The sequence below is a fragment of the Dermacentor andersoni genome, chromosome 1 (assembly GCF_023375885.2).
Source record: "Dermacentor andersoni chromosome 1, qqDerAnde1_hic_scaffold, whole genome shotgun sequence".
NCBI lineage: Eukaryota > Metazoa > Arthropoda > Arachnida > Ixodida > Ixodidae > Dermacentor > Dermacentor andersoni.
This window is the reverse complement of record NC_092814.1, coordinates 22,222,031-22,242,349: the sequence shown is the minus strand read 5'-3', so window position 1 is coordinate 22,242,349 and position 20,319 is coordinate 22,222,031. Positions and strand designations below refer to the sequence as shown.

The 20,319-nt window shown below is 47.1% G+C and overlaps 1 protein-coding gene across 3 annotated transcripts in view; it reads left to right on the top strand.

The window, feature by feature from the left end:
• The window catches only part of LOC126545442 (transcription elongation regulator 1), a 354,732-nt gene that overhangs the window by 45,921 nt on the left and 288,492 nt on the right, over window positions 1-20,319 (top strand). For all 3 annotated transcript variants that reach the window (XM_055061241.2, XM_050193319.3, XM_050193318.3), the window contains exon 3: window positions 5,471-5,815. In XM_055061241.2, the coding sequence (XP_054917216.1) occupies window positions 5,471-5,815 (345 nt within the window). The remainder of the gene's footprint in view (window positions 1-5,470; window positions 5,816-20,319) is intronic.

Here is a 20,319-nt window from a genome sequence, read left to right as displayed (position 1 = left end):
TACTAAGCTGAGGGCGACAGTAGTCTGCTCCTCGGCCACTTTCTCTTTGCAAGGTGTGACGTGATTCTCGCAGAAGGTTCCACGTCGCATTGGAGCCAGCAGCGATTACGAATACCGTCAAACTGTGATAACAAACCTTGGTTTAACTAAATTTGCGATGAAATGAAGTGTTGTAATTTCCCAATTGTAGTTTCATTGAAAACGTGTATTTCTTTTTCTTGACTCAGCAAACTTATTTCATCACATGGTTTCGATTTAACAAAGTTTTCGGCCATTTCAAGCATATACGTGGAGTCTGTATGGCTGGTAAATCTAGCAAAAAGCTATAAAAATGTCGGCCGAGGTAAAAGTTATTTGCAGGCATCCTTTCTTATTAAAAGTTTGGGAGAGAAAAATGTCGTCGAAGCGCGCAGGGATGCGGTATGCAGGAAGCATTTGGCAGCTCAAAACGATTGGAGAAGCACGAGAGTTGACAATTCCTTTGGTGCAAAGGAGGTGGGGAAGACGGGATCAAGCATGCACAGAGGGAGAGGGGCAGCCAAGAGATTCATCCCTATTTGTCCTCTCTTGACTGTGCATGCTTCTCCTTCTCTACACCTGCCATGGCTGTGCATGGCTTTCCATGTGCCATGCACCGTATCTTGGAGGTAACCCGCAGCAAGTGCAAACGCCGAGGTGAGATGGCTGGTGCCTTGATGTGCATTGTGTTCCCGCGCGTCTAGTGTTGGCGGCTGTGTAATGTCAAGTTTCCGAGACACATGTACGTAGTGTTCACTCACATTGGGATGGTGAGTGTTCGTGGTCATTGAGTTGGATCTGTTTACCTGAGCATGCGTGACACTAAGCTAGCACTTACTTCATGTAGTTGTCTCTTTTCTATCACCATCAATGTTCTGCCGGCAAAACTGCAACATTTCGTTTTTCCTCAGGATGAGTTTCCATATCTTTTTACACTTTTTTAAAAATTTGTGGGTGCCACGTGGTTATGGCTTTAGGCACTAAGCCTGGTCAGCCATGGCGTCCAAGAATTGCGCGCCATGCAGTGCAACATGTGGAAATCTTGGACACCGTTAGACAATGCATTGCTCTAGGTGCAATTTGCACTGCATGCACTGGTGCTCATAACCGTGTTGTTGTGGCCTGACATTCTTGCAATTGCTTTATAAGGGCTTACTTTACTCACAAAATACTATCCACCAGAAATGTTTTGGAAGTTCGTTAAAATATTTTTGCTGCTGAAACTTTAAAAACTCAAACAAAATTTGCAATTTTAATGAAGTCTTTTGCTGCAAGTACAACTTTGTTATATTGACTATGCACTTGCTCAAATAAGCCTAGAATAGCGTGTGAACCAGTTACGGGGTTCTAAAGGGTCCGTGCATTTTATAACGGGGTTTGACCGGGAAGCAAAGTGTACAACATCAGTGATTTTGGTCAATATGCGAGTCTACAGCACTTATTTTTGCAATTCTTTCTTTTCTTTCTTTATTCAATACGGCAAACCTTGTACAGGTCCAAGCAGGGTGGGTTAAATGGCAACAAAACAATAATAACAAAGTTAAAAACATCAAAGTGTGTCGAAAGGCAATAAAGAATCATTCCAGTCGGTTACAGTGCGAGGAAAAAATGAAAACTTGAATAAATCTGTTCGCGTAAATATGGCGTCAGGGTATTAGGATGATGGTGGTGTGTATGCCTCGACGTTGAAAGCGACAGATATGGAGAAGGGTTAATAGCTAGTTCTTGACTCCAAAGCAAGAAAAGAAATTGGAAACGTAAATTTTTTCTTTGTTCAAGACATTGGATACCGTTAATCTGCATGAATTTAGAGGGTGAGTCACACCGGGAAAATTTAGAGTAAATAAACCTTACAGCGTTTCTCTGTACCTTTTCTAGGCGGGTGATATTGTGTTTACTAAATGGGTCCCAGACAACGCATGCATATTCAAGTTTCGGTATAATTAGTGCATTGTAAGCAGGTAATTTTACGCTAGGGGGAGAATTTCTAAGCTTATGTCTTAAAAAGTATAGTTTACGGAATGCGGAAGAGCAGATGTTATCTATATGTAAATTCCATGATAAAGTATTAATAAGGTTGACATCCAAATCATCATCATCATCATCATCCTGGTTATGCCCACTGCAGGCAAAGGCCTCTCCCATACTTCTCCAACTACCCGGTCATGTACTACCCAAATACTTATATTTAATCTCTTCCAGTAAAGGTGACGAACCTAGCCTGCATTTAAAAGAAAGCGGAGCTTTTTTGCGAGAGAAGCGAAGAAAGACTGTCTTATCAGTGTTAAGTTTCATGTCCCACGTTTCACACCATTAAAAAATCATAGCAAGAGAGGAGTTAAGATGGATTTGGTCGTTAATTGAAGTTATTTCTTGAAAAAGAACACAATCATCTGCTAAAAACCTGATTTGGACATTCGGATCAAGTTCAGTAGTAATGTCATTAATATATAATAAAAACAATAATGGCCCCAGCACACTTCCTTGGGGCACGCCAGAGCCGACTGGAAGGCAACCTGATTGTTGCTCATTAACTGCTACAAATTGGTAGTGATTGGTTAAATAGTTTGATATCCATATGATTAAAATTTCTGGAAGGCCAATGCATCCGAGTTTTAATATTAGTTTGTCATGGGGAACTCTATCGAAAGCTTTACTGAAGTCAAGAAATATTGCATCAATCTGACCGTTCTTATCAAGACATGAAGTGAGTGAATGTATTACTGCCACTAGTCGCATAATTTTTGAGTATCCTTTTCTAAACCCGTGCTGGAAATTAGAGAGGACAGCGTGCGCATCTAAAAATTCATTAATCTGGTTGGCAATAATATGTTCGATTAGTTTCCAACATGATGATAAAAGTGATATTGGACAGTAATTTTGCAATAATGCGCGGTTACCTTTCTTGTGTATTGGCACAACCCTGGCTATCTTCCAGTCGCTCGGTAATTGTCCATGAAGTAATGAAATACGAAATAGAATAACTAGAAACTTTGCAGCAGATTCAGCATATCTCTTCAGAAACACGTTAGGAAGGTTGTCAGGACCACATGATGATTTAGTTTTTAAATTTAGTAACATAGAAACTATGCCAGGGTATGAAATAAAATTTACATCACAGGGGTGAAACACTGCGTCATTAAATGGACAAGCACCGGAATTTGAAAACACACTGTGAAAGTAGTCATTGAAGTGGTGTGCAATATCCTCGTGATCGATAACCACAGAACAATCAACCAAAATTTTCGACACCGGTTTCTTTTTTTTCCCTTATATAATTCCAAAACTTTTTTGATTCCTCTACAATGAAATTTGGCAGCACTGTATTAAAATAATGTTCCTTCGAAGAGTGTACTGCGTGTGCAAGACCTTCTTTTAAATACTTAAAATGACCTAAATGCAAGCGCTGTTTCTTTAACCTTTTTATCTTTCGCTTTAAATGGATTATTTCACGTGTCATCCACGGCATTTGTCTACGAACAAATTTACGTTTGCTCTGCACAAACTTATCTATACAGTAGTGGCACATATCTTTAAAACGGCACCAAAGTGGGTTCAAATCAGTATCATTAAAATTGATAAGGCATGTTTCCAAATGTCCTATAGTGGATGCATCATCTGCACATGAGTAGTCTGAAAGAACAACGTTTCACAGTGTTATTAGATTGAGTACAAGCTACAATGAGTAAGCGAACACTGACAAGCAGGTGGTCAGAGATGCCTTCCACAACTTCACCAGTGTAATCGGGTAATCCTCTAGGCAAAAATACCAAATCCAGTACAGATTTGCTAGTTCCTTGCACACGTGTCGGTTCCTGAACTATTTGAATTAGGTCATGTGTTAACATCATGTTAAGTACACTGTTTAAATTATTGCTGTTTTGAGGAAGGGATTCAAAACGCTCCTAATTTATGCCTGCCAGGCTTAGGTCACCATTAACCCTTACGCTGTCACGGACATACCGGTACGTCATCGCGCTTCCCCCCCACAGTGTCACTGACGTACCGGTACGTTCTCTATCGTGCGTTCAAAATTTTGCGCCTGAGCGCAAAGCTGGCGCTCCTAAACGGGCCACGCCATCTGTTGACTCTTTCTACAAGTTCGTATTTCCAGCCCGACCTGTGTTAGTGCATTTATTGAAGAGTGCGTAGGGATTACCACTCCCCCCTTTCTCTTTGCTGAGTGGCGCGGTGGCTCCGCGTTCGCTGGATCATACGTCGCGCGCGTGTGGTTATGGGTTCAAGGGTTGTTCTGCCATCTCCGCTGGTTTGAAGGTTTTTATTTTTCTTCTGTTGGTGTGTCTGCTACGGTGCGTCAAGTTCAGGCGCACGCGCCGTTGCCTCTCCGAAAAGGTGATCGATTGCTGCTTTCGCTCTCGCCGCACCCTTGCTTTCGAATTGCAGCAGTAAACGTAAAGCCCTTCGAACTTTGTTTTAGCCTTTTTCCATCTCCCTCTGTCTTCTTGATCACACAACGTCCCATTTCTCTCCGTTGGGCTGGCGACTGAAAGCGCATCCTTCCAGCGCGCGGTTACTTTCGTATAGCTGAGGCGCGCGGGACCTTCGTCTGCTCATTGAAGCGGTGGCTCTTCCGATTCAGAATACGAGCCGAGCTCGGATTTGGACTCGGACAGCGTCTCATGCGAGGAAGAGATGGGTTCCGCATCGTCAGATTCGGATGTTGAACGGATGTCATAGTGAGGCTGATGATGATGATGATCTTTACTAACAACAGCAGCAGAACACTGAAATGTGCATATTGAATTGACTATGTTATTTGTATACCAATCATAATCAAAAATAAGTTGCTATGTTCATTCCCTGTTATGCTCGTTCCCTGAAACCAAGCCGACACTGGGGGTGCGTCACGGCCAGAAAGGTCCGACAGCGAAAGGGTTAAGTAGCAGTTTGCTTCTTTGGAACCGAGACATGTGCATAATCAGGTAACTGAGACATAATCAGGTGATGCATCAGGAGGTCTGTAAATGGCAAACAGAATGAAGCTATGGCCCCAGCATGAGATCTTTATGCACAAACATTCAAGGCGATGAAATTGGTGATGAAATGCCTGTTATTGATTCTGCGATGCTGCTGCTGCTTATTCCTTATCAAGAATCGGAAGCATCGACCAAGCACTTAATATCAAATTTCATCAAACAGCAGCTTTCTTCAAGATACTGAAAATGGGTAAGAACCGGAACTGTGAATCCAGTTGCTGGTTGATTTATCCTTTATTCCACTGCCAGTGTGAACTTGCACTAAGCGCTGTTTGAGTGGAGTATGAGGATGGTTGAGATGGACAGTAGAGGAGAGTACCACTTGACCAGGCAAGCTTCATGTTGTCTTTGCTCCTATGACTGCAAAGGTGTAAAGTTGTAGGATTTGCCTGGGAAAGAAATATCAGGCTGGTATGTAACTGCAATTAACAGGTACAAATGCTTTCTTCTAACAGGGTGGGCCACCGCCGCCACCAAGCTTTCAGAATGGTGGTGAGGCGTTTGGAGGCATGCCACCCCCACGACCGCCCATGATGCCCCCACCAGGCTTTGGCATGGGCCCTCCTCCACACCAGCAGCAGCACCCGCCACAGCAACCACCCCCGATGAGTGGGCCCCCTCCTATGGGGGGACCACCACCGGCCCTGGGACCACCCCCGGGTTTGCCACCACCAACGTCTATGCATGTGCCCCCTTCTGCAGGTGCCATGCCACCCCCACAAGGGGCTCCTCCACCACAGCCACCTTGCCTCGACCTCTCTGGCGAGATATGGGTGGAGACAAAAAATGCCCAAGGAAAGGTAAGCCTCTAGGTATCTGGTTTAGAAGAACTTGTTGTTGGGTGAGTTTGTGCATATTAGCGAACAGTTTTATAACTGCGCGAACAAGCGACCACAGAGAGAGAGCACACAAGGACAGGCGCAGAGTTGCAACTAATCTTTATTCCACAAAGACGACAAAAAAGTACATCCCAGAAATACACCACTGCGCGTGTGCGGAAAAAGCATAATCACAAAAAAAAAAACTTTCTGTTCAAGCAACACGCAACCTAACTACATTTATCAATAAACCTCATCTCATTGTGGTACAGATAAAGTGAGGTGTCACTGACACAATCATCTTCCTTCTTATGTAATACGCCTCGCGAAACTCTCTTGCTCGGCTGTCTCGGCAAACGGCACAATATCTTCACTTTCAGGATCGGCTTACACGGACACGCTAAGCAGTGGGTAGGAAGGTGCCCATTCACTTTATTCCTAATTGACAATTCATGTTCACACAAGCGTACATTCACGCACCTTCCTGTTTGGCCTACGTACACTTTGCCACATGATAGAGGAATCTGGTAGACTACCCTAACACTGCAATCTGTGTAGGTGTTGATGTGTTTTATTCCGCACCCTGGGGACCTATTCGTACTTCCTATGCGCAAGCCTAATCCAGCAAGCTTGCCAGGGGCCGAAAGCACCACCTCAGCTCAATAACATTTCACAACATTTTTTAACCCTTTGAAGGTTTTTGCCGTACATGTACGGCGGCGGTTTTCTGTCCTCCAAGGTCTTTGCCGTACGGGTACGGTTTTGACCCTCCGTTTGAAATTTCGCACCATAATGACGATGCGTGCTCACTGGGAGGTGCTGCCACTTCATAGGACTTACAAGAAGTGTTTGAAATTTGTGCTACCTTCTTGGGGCGATAAACAGAACTGATTTCTAGCTTGAGCGCGTCGCGCAGACTGCGGCAACACCCCTTTTGCGGTTTCGGTTTCGCCGCGTGATTGCAATGGAGGCGCGCGAAACGTCATTTTTCTCTTTGTCGGCACTCTCTTGCAGGGCGACGGAAGTTGATTTCTATCTTGATTGGTGCTGCTCTTAGCTTGCTCATCACCGCTGCTCGCGAGGTGTTCTCGCTCTCACTGGCAACGCGCTTTCGTGGCTTCGGTTCCGCCGTGTGATCGCAACGGAGGCGCGCGAAACATGATTTTTCTCTTTGTCGGCACTCTCATGCAGGGCGGCGGAAGTTGATTTCTATCTTGATTGGCACTGCTCTTAGCTTGTTTATCACCACCGCTCACGAGGTATTCTCACTCTCTGCGGCAACGCGCTTAAGCAAGAGGGTGCCTCAGACCTCTGCCCAAGGCAGCCGCACGCAGAGAAGATGTCATGTGTGCGCCAACACAACTCGTCGCTCCAAGAGGAGAACAGACACGCATTTTAGGTGTGCAGACTGCATAAGGCGCTGTGCATAGACCCGTGTTTCAAGGAGTACCACACTCTGAAATACTATTGAACATTTTGCAGTTCTGAGCGATGCTGACACCAAAATACTGTTCCTAATGTTTTTTTAGTATTTATTCCTGACTTTATACACTTTGTACATTGAAGATCCGCAATAAAGTAATTTGACCACCTGGGAAAGTTTTTTTCAAAATAATTCGGCCCTCAAAGGGTTAAATTGTGGGAAGTCTTGTGAACATAAGGCACAACTTAACGTTTTTGATCTTCGCGTTCCCTTGCAGCTTCACTGATATTGTTTTCCGCTTTAATCTTCTTAAGCATTGCCACTGCTACTGCTAAAATGACTGATTGCAAGAAACCAGCTTCTTCTTACCTTACAATCTGTTTGCCAAAGCTTTCCTGTATTTTATGTGTGCATGACCTCTTTAAGGCTGACTTGATACACTGGGTGGCTATAGCCCGCTTCATCGTTTTCGAATGAGCTGAGTCGTAGAGCAACAATTTCTTCTGGGACCTTGGGTTATACAGTCGAACTCGCAAAAAAACTCCTATCAGTTCGCTATAGAGCATAATTCGATATGAGCCTGCTGAATAATTGGATGTCATAAAAGCACGTACCATTTATAAAATCACTTTATTGATGAAACTAGTATAGTTTCGCATGAAATAGTCCTGCATTTCTTTCTGCTCTGGCAATTTCGCTGCCTGCGACGCACGCATTTCTCCACATTGTCTAAGGAGTCGGGAGCAGCTGAACGCAACCTTCCGCATTCGCGCAGAAGCACCGGATTAGTGCGAGCTCACCAATCACTTCGGAGGAATGTAGGCAAAGGACCGTCGTTGCTTTCCTCATTGTGCCCACTTTCACTTGTGCTCGGTACGACGTCGGCAATGTAGTCATCGTTTTCGGGCTCTCCTGTGGTCGCGACACCATCATTTGCACTCACAAACTCGTCCACTCTTGATTCGTCAATAGCTTCCGGAAATTCTGACAGCTCGCTCCAAGTTTCAGCAACACTGCAAGTTTCGGCAACGGCTGCGTCGCATTCATCAGAATTTAGTCATCACCGAGCACGCAGAAGCCGGCACGGCTGAAGCAATTTCGGATGTACAGTACGGTCCACTGCTAAAGGGAACCTCGCGCAGCGTGGCCGCCGCGCTCCGCGAAGCGTCCCTTTTGAGAAGCGGCGATAATCGGCGACACTAGGCGCATGCGCAGTACAGTGCAGTCCACTTATAACGATACCACATATAACGATATATCGGTTATAACGATGGGTCGACATGAGAGTGTCATTTTATGCATTAGGTCTATGGGGAAAAAAACCATTTATAACGATAGGTTATTCACCGCATATCGGATATAACGATCAAAATTTTGCAGTCTGGACGGCGTTTTCCGTGCCAAATAATCGTAACGTTTGCGTTGCTTAGTTCCCTGAAACGAACGATGTCGAGACGAGGCGATGTTTACCTCCGTAAGTTCGTATCTGCCGCCATTACCGCGCAGCGCGTCTCGCCCCGCCCGCGCACGAGTAGGCGCAGCCAACGTTGGCGCAGCGCGCCACAAGATGGCGCTAGCTGCTTCATGCCCGTCGGCCACAGTCGCTCCGAAAGAGAGAGAAAGAAAAAAAGAAGCGACAAGCAAAGCGGCGCGGTGGCGCCCGTCCCGCGTCTCTCTCACGATAGCAGGCTGACGCCACCGAAGCAGCGTGCAACCAACGGTTCAACCCAGTTCGAAGATGGCGCCGACAAAGCGCAAAGCTGTGTCGCTTGACACGAAGATGGATATTTTGCAGGACTCTCGATGCGGCTTCAAGGTGAGCGCCCTCGTGAAGAAGTATGAGCTCGTCCAGTTAACGATATCAACCATCTTGAAAACCGGGAGCACCGCGATTGTGAAGGCAGGAGCTATCAGCGGCCATTCCGATCAGCGGAAAAGGGGTTAGTGACCCCTTGTACGCCGATGTTGAAGAGTCGCTTTACCAGTGGTTCATCACCAATGGCTTAAAGAAGGCGGGCTTTCTGCGTAAGGACGAACTTCCCCAACCCGCTGAGACCGACCCGGTGGAAGTCGCTGACATAACCGAGCTCTGGGAGCTCGTTCCTATTGGTGACACAGGTGGTGTGTCGAAGGAGGAGTTTTTGACTGCAGACAGTGCTGCCTCGTTCTCCGATGAGGTCACCGACGAGGCGATCGCCGAAGATGTGCTGTCTCGACAGACGCAAAGTTGTGCGACGGTGGCGACGGCGTCAGCGACAGTGACAACGAGATCGACAGTGGCTCCTTGACCTCGACCACGATGTCCACGCAAAGTGCACTGTCGTCGATCGACTCCTTAATTGATTTTATGCATGCTAAAGGATTGCCGCCAGTGTTCGCGCAGCAGCTGGAATCCATGCACACCGCGGTTGTGAAGCTGAAGCTGCCGCAAAAGCAAGTGCAGATTTCGGACTATTTCGGCGCGCCTAATCCTTGACACGGTCATTGGCGCTAGAAATAAAGTTTGTTTTTCACGGCCTACTGTATACACCATCTATTCTTTAGAGCAAGTAGCGAATTCGAGTTCAGAGCTGCAAAGGTAAAGAGCGCAAACGCGTTTAAAAAAAATTTTTTTTTTTTTGATAACTGCAGTCCAGATATAGTGATCATCGGTTATAACGATCACATTTTTCGTCTTTATCGATATCGTTATAAGTGGACTGCACTGTAACTGCGGAAGGTGGAGCCAGCCCCGCGTCGTCTGTTACGGCGCTCTTCTGGCGCTTGGCTTGCTCAGGCAGAAACTCTGGAACGCGACTGGAGAACTAAACATAAAAACCAGATTTTCCTCGCAGCTACATAATGGGCGTGCGTTTCTGCAGTATATTTTCTAAATTTCCGATTCTTGTGAGCCACTTTTTCTGCGATGCAATAGTTCTGCAGGAGAGACATGTCTTGTTCTCGTCCACTTTCTGTTCTGAACCCACGCAAGCCACCTCCTCTAGCTGCGGCTGGACTATTAGTGCATTTGGTGCATCGCCCAACATCAGCGGCCGACATGGTTACGGTATTCATACTCCAGAACGACAAACGGTGCAGCTGCAGGCAACGAGACAGGCTAATGATGCAGAAATACACGAAAACCTTGGTAATTCGACCGCCGTTTATTCGGATAATTCCGACTGCCTTCGAGGTCCCGCCAAACGTCTATGCAAGTCTACGGCATCGAAAACTCATTTATTCGGACGCGCCGCGGCTGGATTTTCTTTATTAGACTGACTCCCGATGTGGTACGTGCCGAGGTATTAACCTGGTGGGCTCAAATATTCGTTCTCTGCCCTGAACTGCATGATGCATCATTTCCTGCATCCCTATCACTTCGCGCAGTTGCAGGTGTGTTGGCAAATTTTCAGACCACTGTTGATAGGCCGAGAAAGAATTCGGCCGCACAATTTCGTTTTCGGAGCATTGCTGTCATGCAGCACGCGGCGACTACCGCCCGCGCATATCAGACACCAAGTGAAGCATGTAGCTGCAAGCCGTTTCGAACAATTATTGCCGGGTCAATGATCCTTCTTCATCAAGTTTTTCGAAGGCGTCTTGTCCCTTCACAGCCAATGCCTTCCCTTCCTTCGGTCAGCGCTGCATTTCAGTTCTGACGAGTCGAAACTCCAGGCTTTCTACGTGCTCTTCGCCGTTTGAGCGGTAAAGCTGCCTCCAGTGCGAAACCACTTGCAAAAAAGCTCCTGCTGGAGCACCTACCATATACTGAAAGTAGCCGCAGAAACTTTTACCACGATGGATCAGTTCTGCTTCCGACACTGTGAATAGTGTGCACAAATTGAAGAATTTGAAGAAATTGCAAAAAATTGTCTTGTTGTGCAGTTTTTGTCCTCGGAGGAAATGGCCATTGCGCAGTTTTTCTTGAAATAAATTTATCTTTCACGCGAACAGTTTCGGCAATTTTTCGGAACCTTTCGATAATCCTACATTCGGATAATTCGGATGTTTTTTCCCACTCCCTTACATTTCGAATTAACGAGATTTTACTTTAATCACTACTGTGTGCAAGAAATATTTTTCTATTTTTTCGCCTTATACTGGGGTAGTAATTTCGAAAACGAGAGGCCTTCGAAAGTGAAGTGCGTGTATCGAGAATATTGCAATGCGTTTTAAATATAAGGTAACACTACTTCGCAAATCGTGGTTGAGGGACTTTCCTCTAATTTATTCACAACAAGTAAGGCGACTTAACGAGCTCTTCATCCACTTAGTAGCGTGTAACGTCGCCTTCAGATTCGATGACTGCGCTCATACGTACGGGCAATGATCGGTACAATGCCTCGGTTAAAGTTGTGTCTCGCTTCAGCCACTCCCATTCGGACTCCACTGCAGTCCACAAGCCGTCTGCAGACAGTCCGTGTAGACGCTGGCGTGCCAGAGCAACCTTCATCATCCTCCGAATGTTTTCAGTCACGTTGAGGTCGGGTGACTGAGGTGGCCAGGGGAGGACAGCCACGCCGTGTTGCTGTAGTAGCGCTTCCACTTTCTTGGCAGTATGCACAGGTGAGCGGTCATGCTGAAACACGTAGTCTTCGTCGGGAAACGGGCCACGTGCGAGGTAGGGCAAATCTACGTCTTTCAAAATGTCGCAGTACCTCTCAGCCCTGAATTTTCCTTGAATCCGTACGAGGGGGCCGAGGCCTTCCTTCGTAACTACGCCCCACACGCTAACTACGGTCCGGCCACTGGCCGCAACTCTTTGCACGAACTGGGGTCGGAACCTAGAAAAGCAAAAAAAATGCGTTGTCAACATCGCTCTGATAGATGCTGCGCAAAAAGATTACACGTTGGCCTTGGCGCTGAGGCGGGGGGAAGCCTTCTCTTTTGCACAATAAAAGTTTTTGCGCTCACTTATTTCAGTTTAGGCTTTCGTACCAAGAAAGGGTTGGTCGTGCCCATTACGCAGATCCCTTACTATGTGTAGTAAAACTAAGTTATGACGGTTAAAATTTTGTTCACGTTCTTTATATGCGAGAGAGAACATGTCATCATATCAGGCAGTGGCCTTGTCCGCAAACACACCAAACCTAGTTCTTCTAGCAATAGAAAAGGAACTCCAAGTAAAAAAACAAAGAAAAGATATTTGGCAAATGGCACAAAATGAGACAGATTCTTCACGAAGGCCATTAGAGTTGGAAAACTCACCGGGTGTTTGTGGGTCGCCAAACACGAGACTTTTGGTACCATTTGGTTGTGAAACTGCACTCATCTGTAAAAACAACTTTTTTCCAATCGTGAGCAGTCCAGGACTCGTGCTGTTGGGCAAGCGCCAAGCACTTCGCTTTGTTGCACACACGCAGCAATGGTTTTTGAACTGCACGTCTGCTTCTCAGGCCTGCATCACGAAGGTGCCGCTTGATTGTTGCTTTGGAAGCGTGAAGACCAACCGCTTCCCGTATTTCTTGGACGGATGAACGTGGATTTGCGGCTGCGACAGTGACGATATGAAGGTCTTCTTCGTGACTTGTTGCTCGAGACCGCGGCTTGCGAGGTGCATCCTTGATTCGGTTTTCCTTCTTGTAGGCTTGTATGATCCGGTTCACAGTCTTTAGTGGCCTTTGTGACAACTGTGAAATCACACATTGCGAGTATCCTCGCAGGCATAGCCGCACAATATTCCATCTCTCGCTCTCTGGTACTCTAGCCATCTCGAACTGACTGCTGCCAGAGAAGTGAAGCCGCTGGGAACCCAACAGCGTCTTATCACCGCCGCCCGTTCCCTGGGAAACACGAAATGCCGCATCAACCCTTTTGCTACTGGGCTGCTTTCGAAATCAACGGCTTTCTGGTTATCTCCAGCTCAGTTTGTATGTTCTGCCTTTATTTTAGCCTTTGACGCGAAAGTAGTTCGAAGAACGGCATCCTTGGCGTCTGGCGGCGGGGCTGCGCCGCGCTGTTGCACACCACACGCGGCCGGCTGCTCCTTCCACGTTTAATGCCCGTGTGCCTTGTGCCGCCGATCGTGGACTTGGACTTTGCATTACGAGCCATTCCCAATTTCGAAAGTTTGTACCCCCATTGCTAATAGCAGAATGAATCAAACATATATTGCATCAAATTGTGGGTATTTCTGCATCATTAACCTGTCTCGTTGACTACAGCTGCACCGTTTGCCGTTCTGGAGTACGAATACCGCAACCATGTTCACCATTGATGTTGGGCGACACACCAAATGCACTAATAGTCGAGCCGCAGCTAGAGGAGGTGGTGTGCGTGGGTTCAGAACAGAAAGTGGACGAGAACTAGACATCTCTCTTGCAGCACTATTGCATCGCGTAAAAAGTGCCCTACTAGAATCGGAAATAAAAAAATATATTGCAGAAACGCACGCCCATTATGTAGCTGCGAGGAAAATCAGGTTTTTATGTTTAGTTCTCCTGTCACATTCCAGAGTTTCTGCCTGAGCAAGCCGAGCGCCAGTAGAGCGCCGTAGCAGACGACGCGGGGCTGGCTCCACCTTCCGAGGTTACTGCGCATGCGCCTGGTGCCGCCGATTCTCGCCGCTTCTCAAAAGGGGCACTTCGCGGAGCGCGGCGGCCACACTGTGCGAGGTTCCCTGTAACAGTGGACAGTACTGTACCACTCGTACACGGCCGTGCGCACGCGTCGGGCGCCACGGGCACCGGGGCGAGAGAGTGGCAAGGTCGTCCTGAGAGTGTTCTTCGGAATCATTCACGCTGCGGGGACACATCCGACTTCTCACCGGGTGCGACCCGATTTATGATTTCGAGCTTCACGGCAACACTGCGGGAGAAGGCCCACAAGGTACACACACAGTGGACCAGAAAAGCACCGAGACAACTCGCACTTTCGCCATTTTGCACGACGAGGGCACAAGAGCCCCTGATTGGCTGTCTGAGCAAGCGCTGCGGGCGGGCCAGGATAATTTTTTGCAGGGGGGTGTCGACGGCTTGTCCGAAGCAGCGCGGTCACGGTAGGGAGGGCGGTTGGATGGATCCGCTTGCGGGTTTCCCCGCAACTGCGAGGGAAAGCCAACTTCTGGGGGCACTTTTCCGCCGCTCGACGTTCGATATATCGGGAGTCGCTGCTATTTTTGTTTGATGTAAACGTAATTTTTGCTATATATACTCATTGTAACTATACCGTGCCCAGAAATTGTTCGATATATAGAATAATACGATGTAAACGGGTTCGACTGTATTCCCAGCACACATGGTTGTCAGAAGGTTATAGCATTATCTAAAAACTGGATATTATTATCTTTTGCAAGTTCATGAGTAAAAGTTAACCCTTTGCCAAGGCGCTGAAAGATGTGTAGTACACCTGCGATGGCGTCATCATATGTGGAACTGGCTCGCTTTTTTGAAAATACAAGAGGATCGTCAACATAACGAAACACGGTAACAACCTGGTCACAATTGATCCTTTCGTTTACCACTTTGTCAAATTCTGATAAGAAAATATTTCACAACATAGGAGCAACACAGAAACCTAGGCATATGCCTTGTTTCTGCATGTAAACTTCTTCAAACTGGGCGAAGGTAGAGTTTAGGTAGAACTCAAGCAACGCTAAAAAGCTGTCAACACTCAACCCGGCAGAATTCTGAAAAGACACTTCGCCATTAACTTCAATACATTTTCGAACAATCTGAAGCAATGAAACATGAGGGACAGAATAAAACAAATCTATGTCAGTGGAAAAAGCATGACCAGTTTTGTCGTTCGACTATATGAACTTAGTAACAACTCCCAAGGTCTTTGTTTCAAATTGGTCGCTCACTTATAGGTGCGACAAACACTTCTGCAAAAACCTGCTTATGTTGTTCTGCCAAGTTCCTCTTTCACTCACGATAGATCGGAAGGGGATATCCTCCTCGTGTGTCTTGGCATTTGTGGAGATGGGTTTGCACAAGGCTCACCCTATGAGCGATGGTCAGGAAAGGGCATGATGCTGCTCCACTGCGCAACGCACAAAGGCGCTACGGCAGGGTTCGTCGGCTCCGACACGGCGCAGGGAAGGCTCCAAAGTAAGATCGCCAACAAACGCGAGTTTATTCACCCAAGATACAGCACAGTGCGATAGTCACGGTGCTTACGGACAAAGGCTCACCGCAAGACCGATCGAGTACGCGCGCACGCTGCACTAGGGCTAACCGGGAAGCGGTGCACCAAGCGCAAGAACGAGAAGTCGCGGGAGCAAAGGTCCCGTGCAACCAACTCAATGCGGGCCTGTGAGTATCTGCCGCGGCCACAAAGCGCTCAGCGGAAGAGAGCTCGGGTGGAGAGGGGGCCTGAAGGCCGCCACTCGAAAGGCCAATAAGGGCGCGTCCTGGTGACACTTGCTCGCGTGGTGAATTAAGCCGGGGAGAGAGAAGCACGGTTTGCGCGGGAAATTGGCTCTGGTGCGCTAGCCGTGTATGCCATGCTGCCGTTGCGACGGCATTTCCTGGAGATCGAGCTAAGCACAACACGCAAGCTGGGGGACGAGGCGCAGGAAGGCACCTCAATCTCCACACCGTAAAAAACATGCTCAAGCCATCACCTTTGCTTTTGTTGACTGAGGTAGCCAGTTTGTGCAGTTCCATTTCCCTGCACATGGAAACAGCCTTCGCCTTTATCTTTGCGGCTTTTACTGGCATAGGTTTGAAGTTCTTTTTGACAGCAGCCATCACATTCTCGTAAAAAAGCCCCAATGGCATTACAACAAACCCTCCTTCTTGTGAGCTCTCTCTCTCTGGTCGTTCCTTTGCACGGTTATGAAACTGTTCTTTAGGTGACGGCTGCCACAAGTCATGCAACTTGCTTTATCGTTACTGCACCATAGCGTGCCTCTATTTTCAGCCTCTGCCTGTTACAATTGACTTTTATGATGCAACAAGAAATTTCAATTTGTTCAAAAAACATTGTATCTGAGAAATGTCACTGACTGATAATTTGAATGTGATCAATTATTTGGACTGCTTCCCGGCACCGACACTAGCCCCATAGACTTACTGTCTAATGACGATCGAAATTTCGGACATCTTACAGGTGTGCCGTTCGATAATTCAGACTCTGCTTGCATGAGTTCAGCAGCAGTGCAATAATCTGGCTTTCATACGTCTCTGTGGCAAGGTTGTCTATGTCGCCAGTCCCTCCTTGAAAACAAAACTAGTGAAGCTTTGTTGACCCAACACTGGTCGTGCTGAAAATACAGGACAAGTCAAGCCTGGCAAGCTAACTGTAAAGCTGCATTGTTGTGCGAGTTCCACTAGCTTGTTTTCCGCTGTCCAGTGTTTCATTTATGTGTTAGAGTGAAATCTCGTTAATGTGTACCTCATGGAATGAAGCATAATTATGCACTGAGTGGTAGTATGTAACTGCCAAGTATAAATTTGCATCTCTTGACATTTGGCGCGTTGCTATCAACAAAGAAATAAATGTGATGGCACAGTAAATTTTACCTAAAATGCACACTGTGAGTTTTCTTTTTCTTATTTTTTCGACAGCGGTGAAAAAATCCTTTTCTCCCGCCCGACTGTGCAATAGCACAAAGGCGAGCAGTGTTTCGAAACTTTGGCAGGGAACAGAGCAGCAGAGCAGATGACTCGTCCAACTTTCCCCGATGTGTGTGTGCACACTTGTATAACAATCTGCTACTAAGCGAAACTGCCACCGCTTCATTGAAACGCAGTACTTGCTGCCGAGTAGTGCCAGTCCTGTGCGATATGTGTGCAGTGACTGATCTACAAAGTGCCTGCCATTATTGTGCCAGTATGCTTGCTGTATTGTACAAGTACGTTTACCGGCAGACCGCAGCATCTGTGCAGTCGGCTTTCTTGGTGCGTGCACCACTTGGTTGTGCGCGCAACGCATATCTCCAAGCATCGTATAATCTGACCAGTAATGATCGGCTACTTGCAAAAGCTGTGTGAAAGAACTACCATATTTACCCAATTCAAACGCGAGTTCGATTTTCGTTGCTTGAGCTCGACCCTCGCGTTACTTTCCGGACTTTTTGCCGTGACCGAAGGTCCGAAACGGCATTAATCAAAGCCACCACCGCTGCCGTTTCGATTGCCTCGCCGCCTCAAACCGGCGCTCTCGCACGCAGATCTGATGGCAGCTGTAGCCACCATCGCCGCAACGCTAGGCCTAGCTGCTTCGACGTTCGCTATTAAGCTTCTTGCCGTTCGGTGCCGTGTTTTTCATTGAAAGAATTGCCGCTGTCAGCAATGGCACCGACTCCGCCTTTGTGATCATTGCGATTCCATGGCTTCGATGCTCGGAAAGCACAATGCGTTGCATAAAGCCGGTTTCCAAAAGTTAGTTTTGCATTGGTACAATTTGCCATGTGGTGAAGCATACAAAAATGTATTGCGGTGAAGCATAACAAGTGTGGGAAGAGGCAATTCTTACGGGATACAATATGTTGAGATAAAGCGAAAGAAAAACACGAGTGCAAGAGAAGGAAACGAAGATGCAGCGCTAGTTATGTAGTACCAACTAGCCCACCAGTCTGTTCTCTTGAACACATTATGTATTCCTTAATTATACACGCATGCACCCGTCATCTCCTGTCACAGTTGAAGCACCGATACACTGGAATCTCGATGATACGATCACGGCTAATACGAATTTCTGGATGATACGAATTTTTCTTTGGTCCCGGCCGAGCCCCATTACTTTGCAATGTGCTAGAGAACGATTGTTACGAATAAATTTTCGACCCGCGTCGGTTGATACGAAAATTACCGAAGACACATTGGAAATTCCAAAGTGTGCTTGGCGAAAGCCAGACGCTGCTGCCGTCTGCTCTCCGCTTCCCTGGCTTTGCTGTTCGGTGAAATGGCCAGTCGCTGCTGCCGCTTTCGTTCTGCTTCCCTGCCTTTGATACCCGGTGATCTAATCAGTCGCTGTTGGCGTTTCCGTTCTGCCTCCCTTGCTTTCGCATCTGGTGACATGTTCAGTCGTCGCATGCGCATTCGCTCCTTGTTCTTCTGGCGTTTGGTGCGGCAGTGCAGCTGCCACCGCCGACGCGCGTGCGCTCGTTCTACCGCTATTGTGTGACGTCACGGTTGCTATGTGCACCTGCGCCCCACAACCGGCGTGCCGGTTGCTAACAAAGGGAGGAGGTTGCGCCGCTGCACGGAGGAGAGGCCACAGTTGGCACGATTCCAGCGCATGGACAGACGCGACCGCGAGCATGAGCCCTACTGACGGCCGCGAAAGAGAACAGCACGCAGTCACGCGATTTCTCCCTTTCTCTTTTGGTGCGGAGGCGCGGACACGGCGCCGGACAGCGCGGAGGCCGTGACTGAGCGCGAAGAGTTTGAAGCGGTGGCGCTTTTGTTGCTTTTCCTCCTTTTCCGCGTGCCATCGGATGGAGTAGCTGCTGTGCTTTGGGCCGCGTTCTTTGTGTGAGACGTGGGCGAAGGACCACCACCGGCGGCTGAAATGCTGTACGCGCTCCAAGTTCTGAGGCGTGCTATGGCCGCGGATGATATCAGTGACGACACATGCACGCATTTTTATGGATTTGGACAAAGTCTGCTAAGTGACCTGACAAAGAAAAAGAAGCAGACGGACATTAGAGACTTTTTCTTCAAGAAATAAATGCTTTTTACGTACGTGTGCCTGAGTGAGTTCACCTCTGACTCTTTAATTTAGCTAGTTTTAATTGTTCCGATGATATAAATTTCAGCTAATACGAATATTTTTCGTGACCCCGTGAGATTTGTATCATCGAGATTCCACTGTATGCTTAATAAGTGTGCTGGCAGGCCTTCAGAGCTTTTTCGGATGTGCCTGTGGCGATTTAAACCCATAAGGGCAATAAAAGACATGCATTCTTTTTTTTGAACTGCCCATTTTTTCGGACGTTCTCGGGGCCCCTAGGGAGTTAGAAAAATCGGGCGTTGACTGTACAACTGATCAAGAGGATGCTTCAAATGGTCCGTGGGGCAAACGCACGGCAGAAGGAGGACGAGAACACAAAGGACCTACGCATTGAGCATTGAACAATGGGAAAGGAAGCGTGTCTTTCAAGGAGCTTGAGCTCAAAAAACAAAGTGGTGGCCGACGCCGAGATGCAGGTGACCATCAACCAAACCAAATAAACACTTAAAAAGCAGTGAAACGCAACACTGAGCCGTTGTGTGCGGGCTGAGAGTATGTCAGGACAGTTGAGGTTGACTTTCCAGCTGCTGAGAGAGAATCTCACTTGTTACAAAGTTCGGGCCTCATACCAATGAGCTTGTTATAAGTTGATAGAAATAGCTCATATTTGAAAATATTTGCTTATGTATGCATCTCCTTTTTATTCGTATTTGAGAATGCTCGACTCAATATGCAATGGGTTTTATCATTTTTTTTTGAAGATATTTTATTCGCTGTGCATTTTACTAACACCTGCCTTCTGTTTTCTTTTGGAACAAACTAAACGTTGCTCCTTACTATTCAAACTGGATTAAGTCGTATTTTTTAACATGCTTGCTAGAGAGTGACAGCATTGGGCGACATGGTGTCAGCCCGTCTTTACCTAAAAGAAATTTCTGGGTCTCTCAGGGGATTTTGCAAAGGCACTCAGGGAAAACCTGGAAAACTTGGTAGACACCAAGTAGGTAGTAAGTAGACACCAACTTGGTATTTCGGCATCCGTAGCTGGGGTGATGATGCGAACATCAGCATCTGCCAGTGTGAATGAGTTGAAGTTGCCTTCTGGCTCTTTGCCAATGATTCTGTGCACAGGTTTGTAGAGATGGTTTGCAAACCTGGTGAGCAATGTCAGGCTCGCCTGCGTGCTGCTGGGAAAAACCTGGCATGTGCAGAACAGTTTCAGATCTTTACAGGTGCGAGCTCGGGGTGTCTACCAACCGGGAAAACCGGGAAAACCGGGAATTCTCAGGGATTTTCAATAGTCTGGAAAAAGTCAGGCAAAACTCAGGGAATTTGCGCTTCTATCAGGGAAAATTAGCTGTAATTTTATTGAAAGGGAAAGAAAGTCGCGGTAAAGCTGGCTCGAGTAGGAGGAGTTACCAGTGTTTAGTCAACGACCGACTTTCCGAACGCCCGATAATTC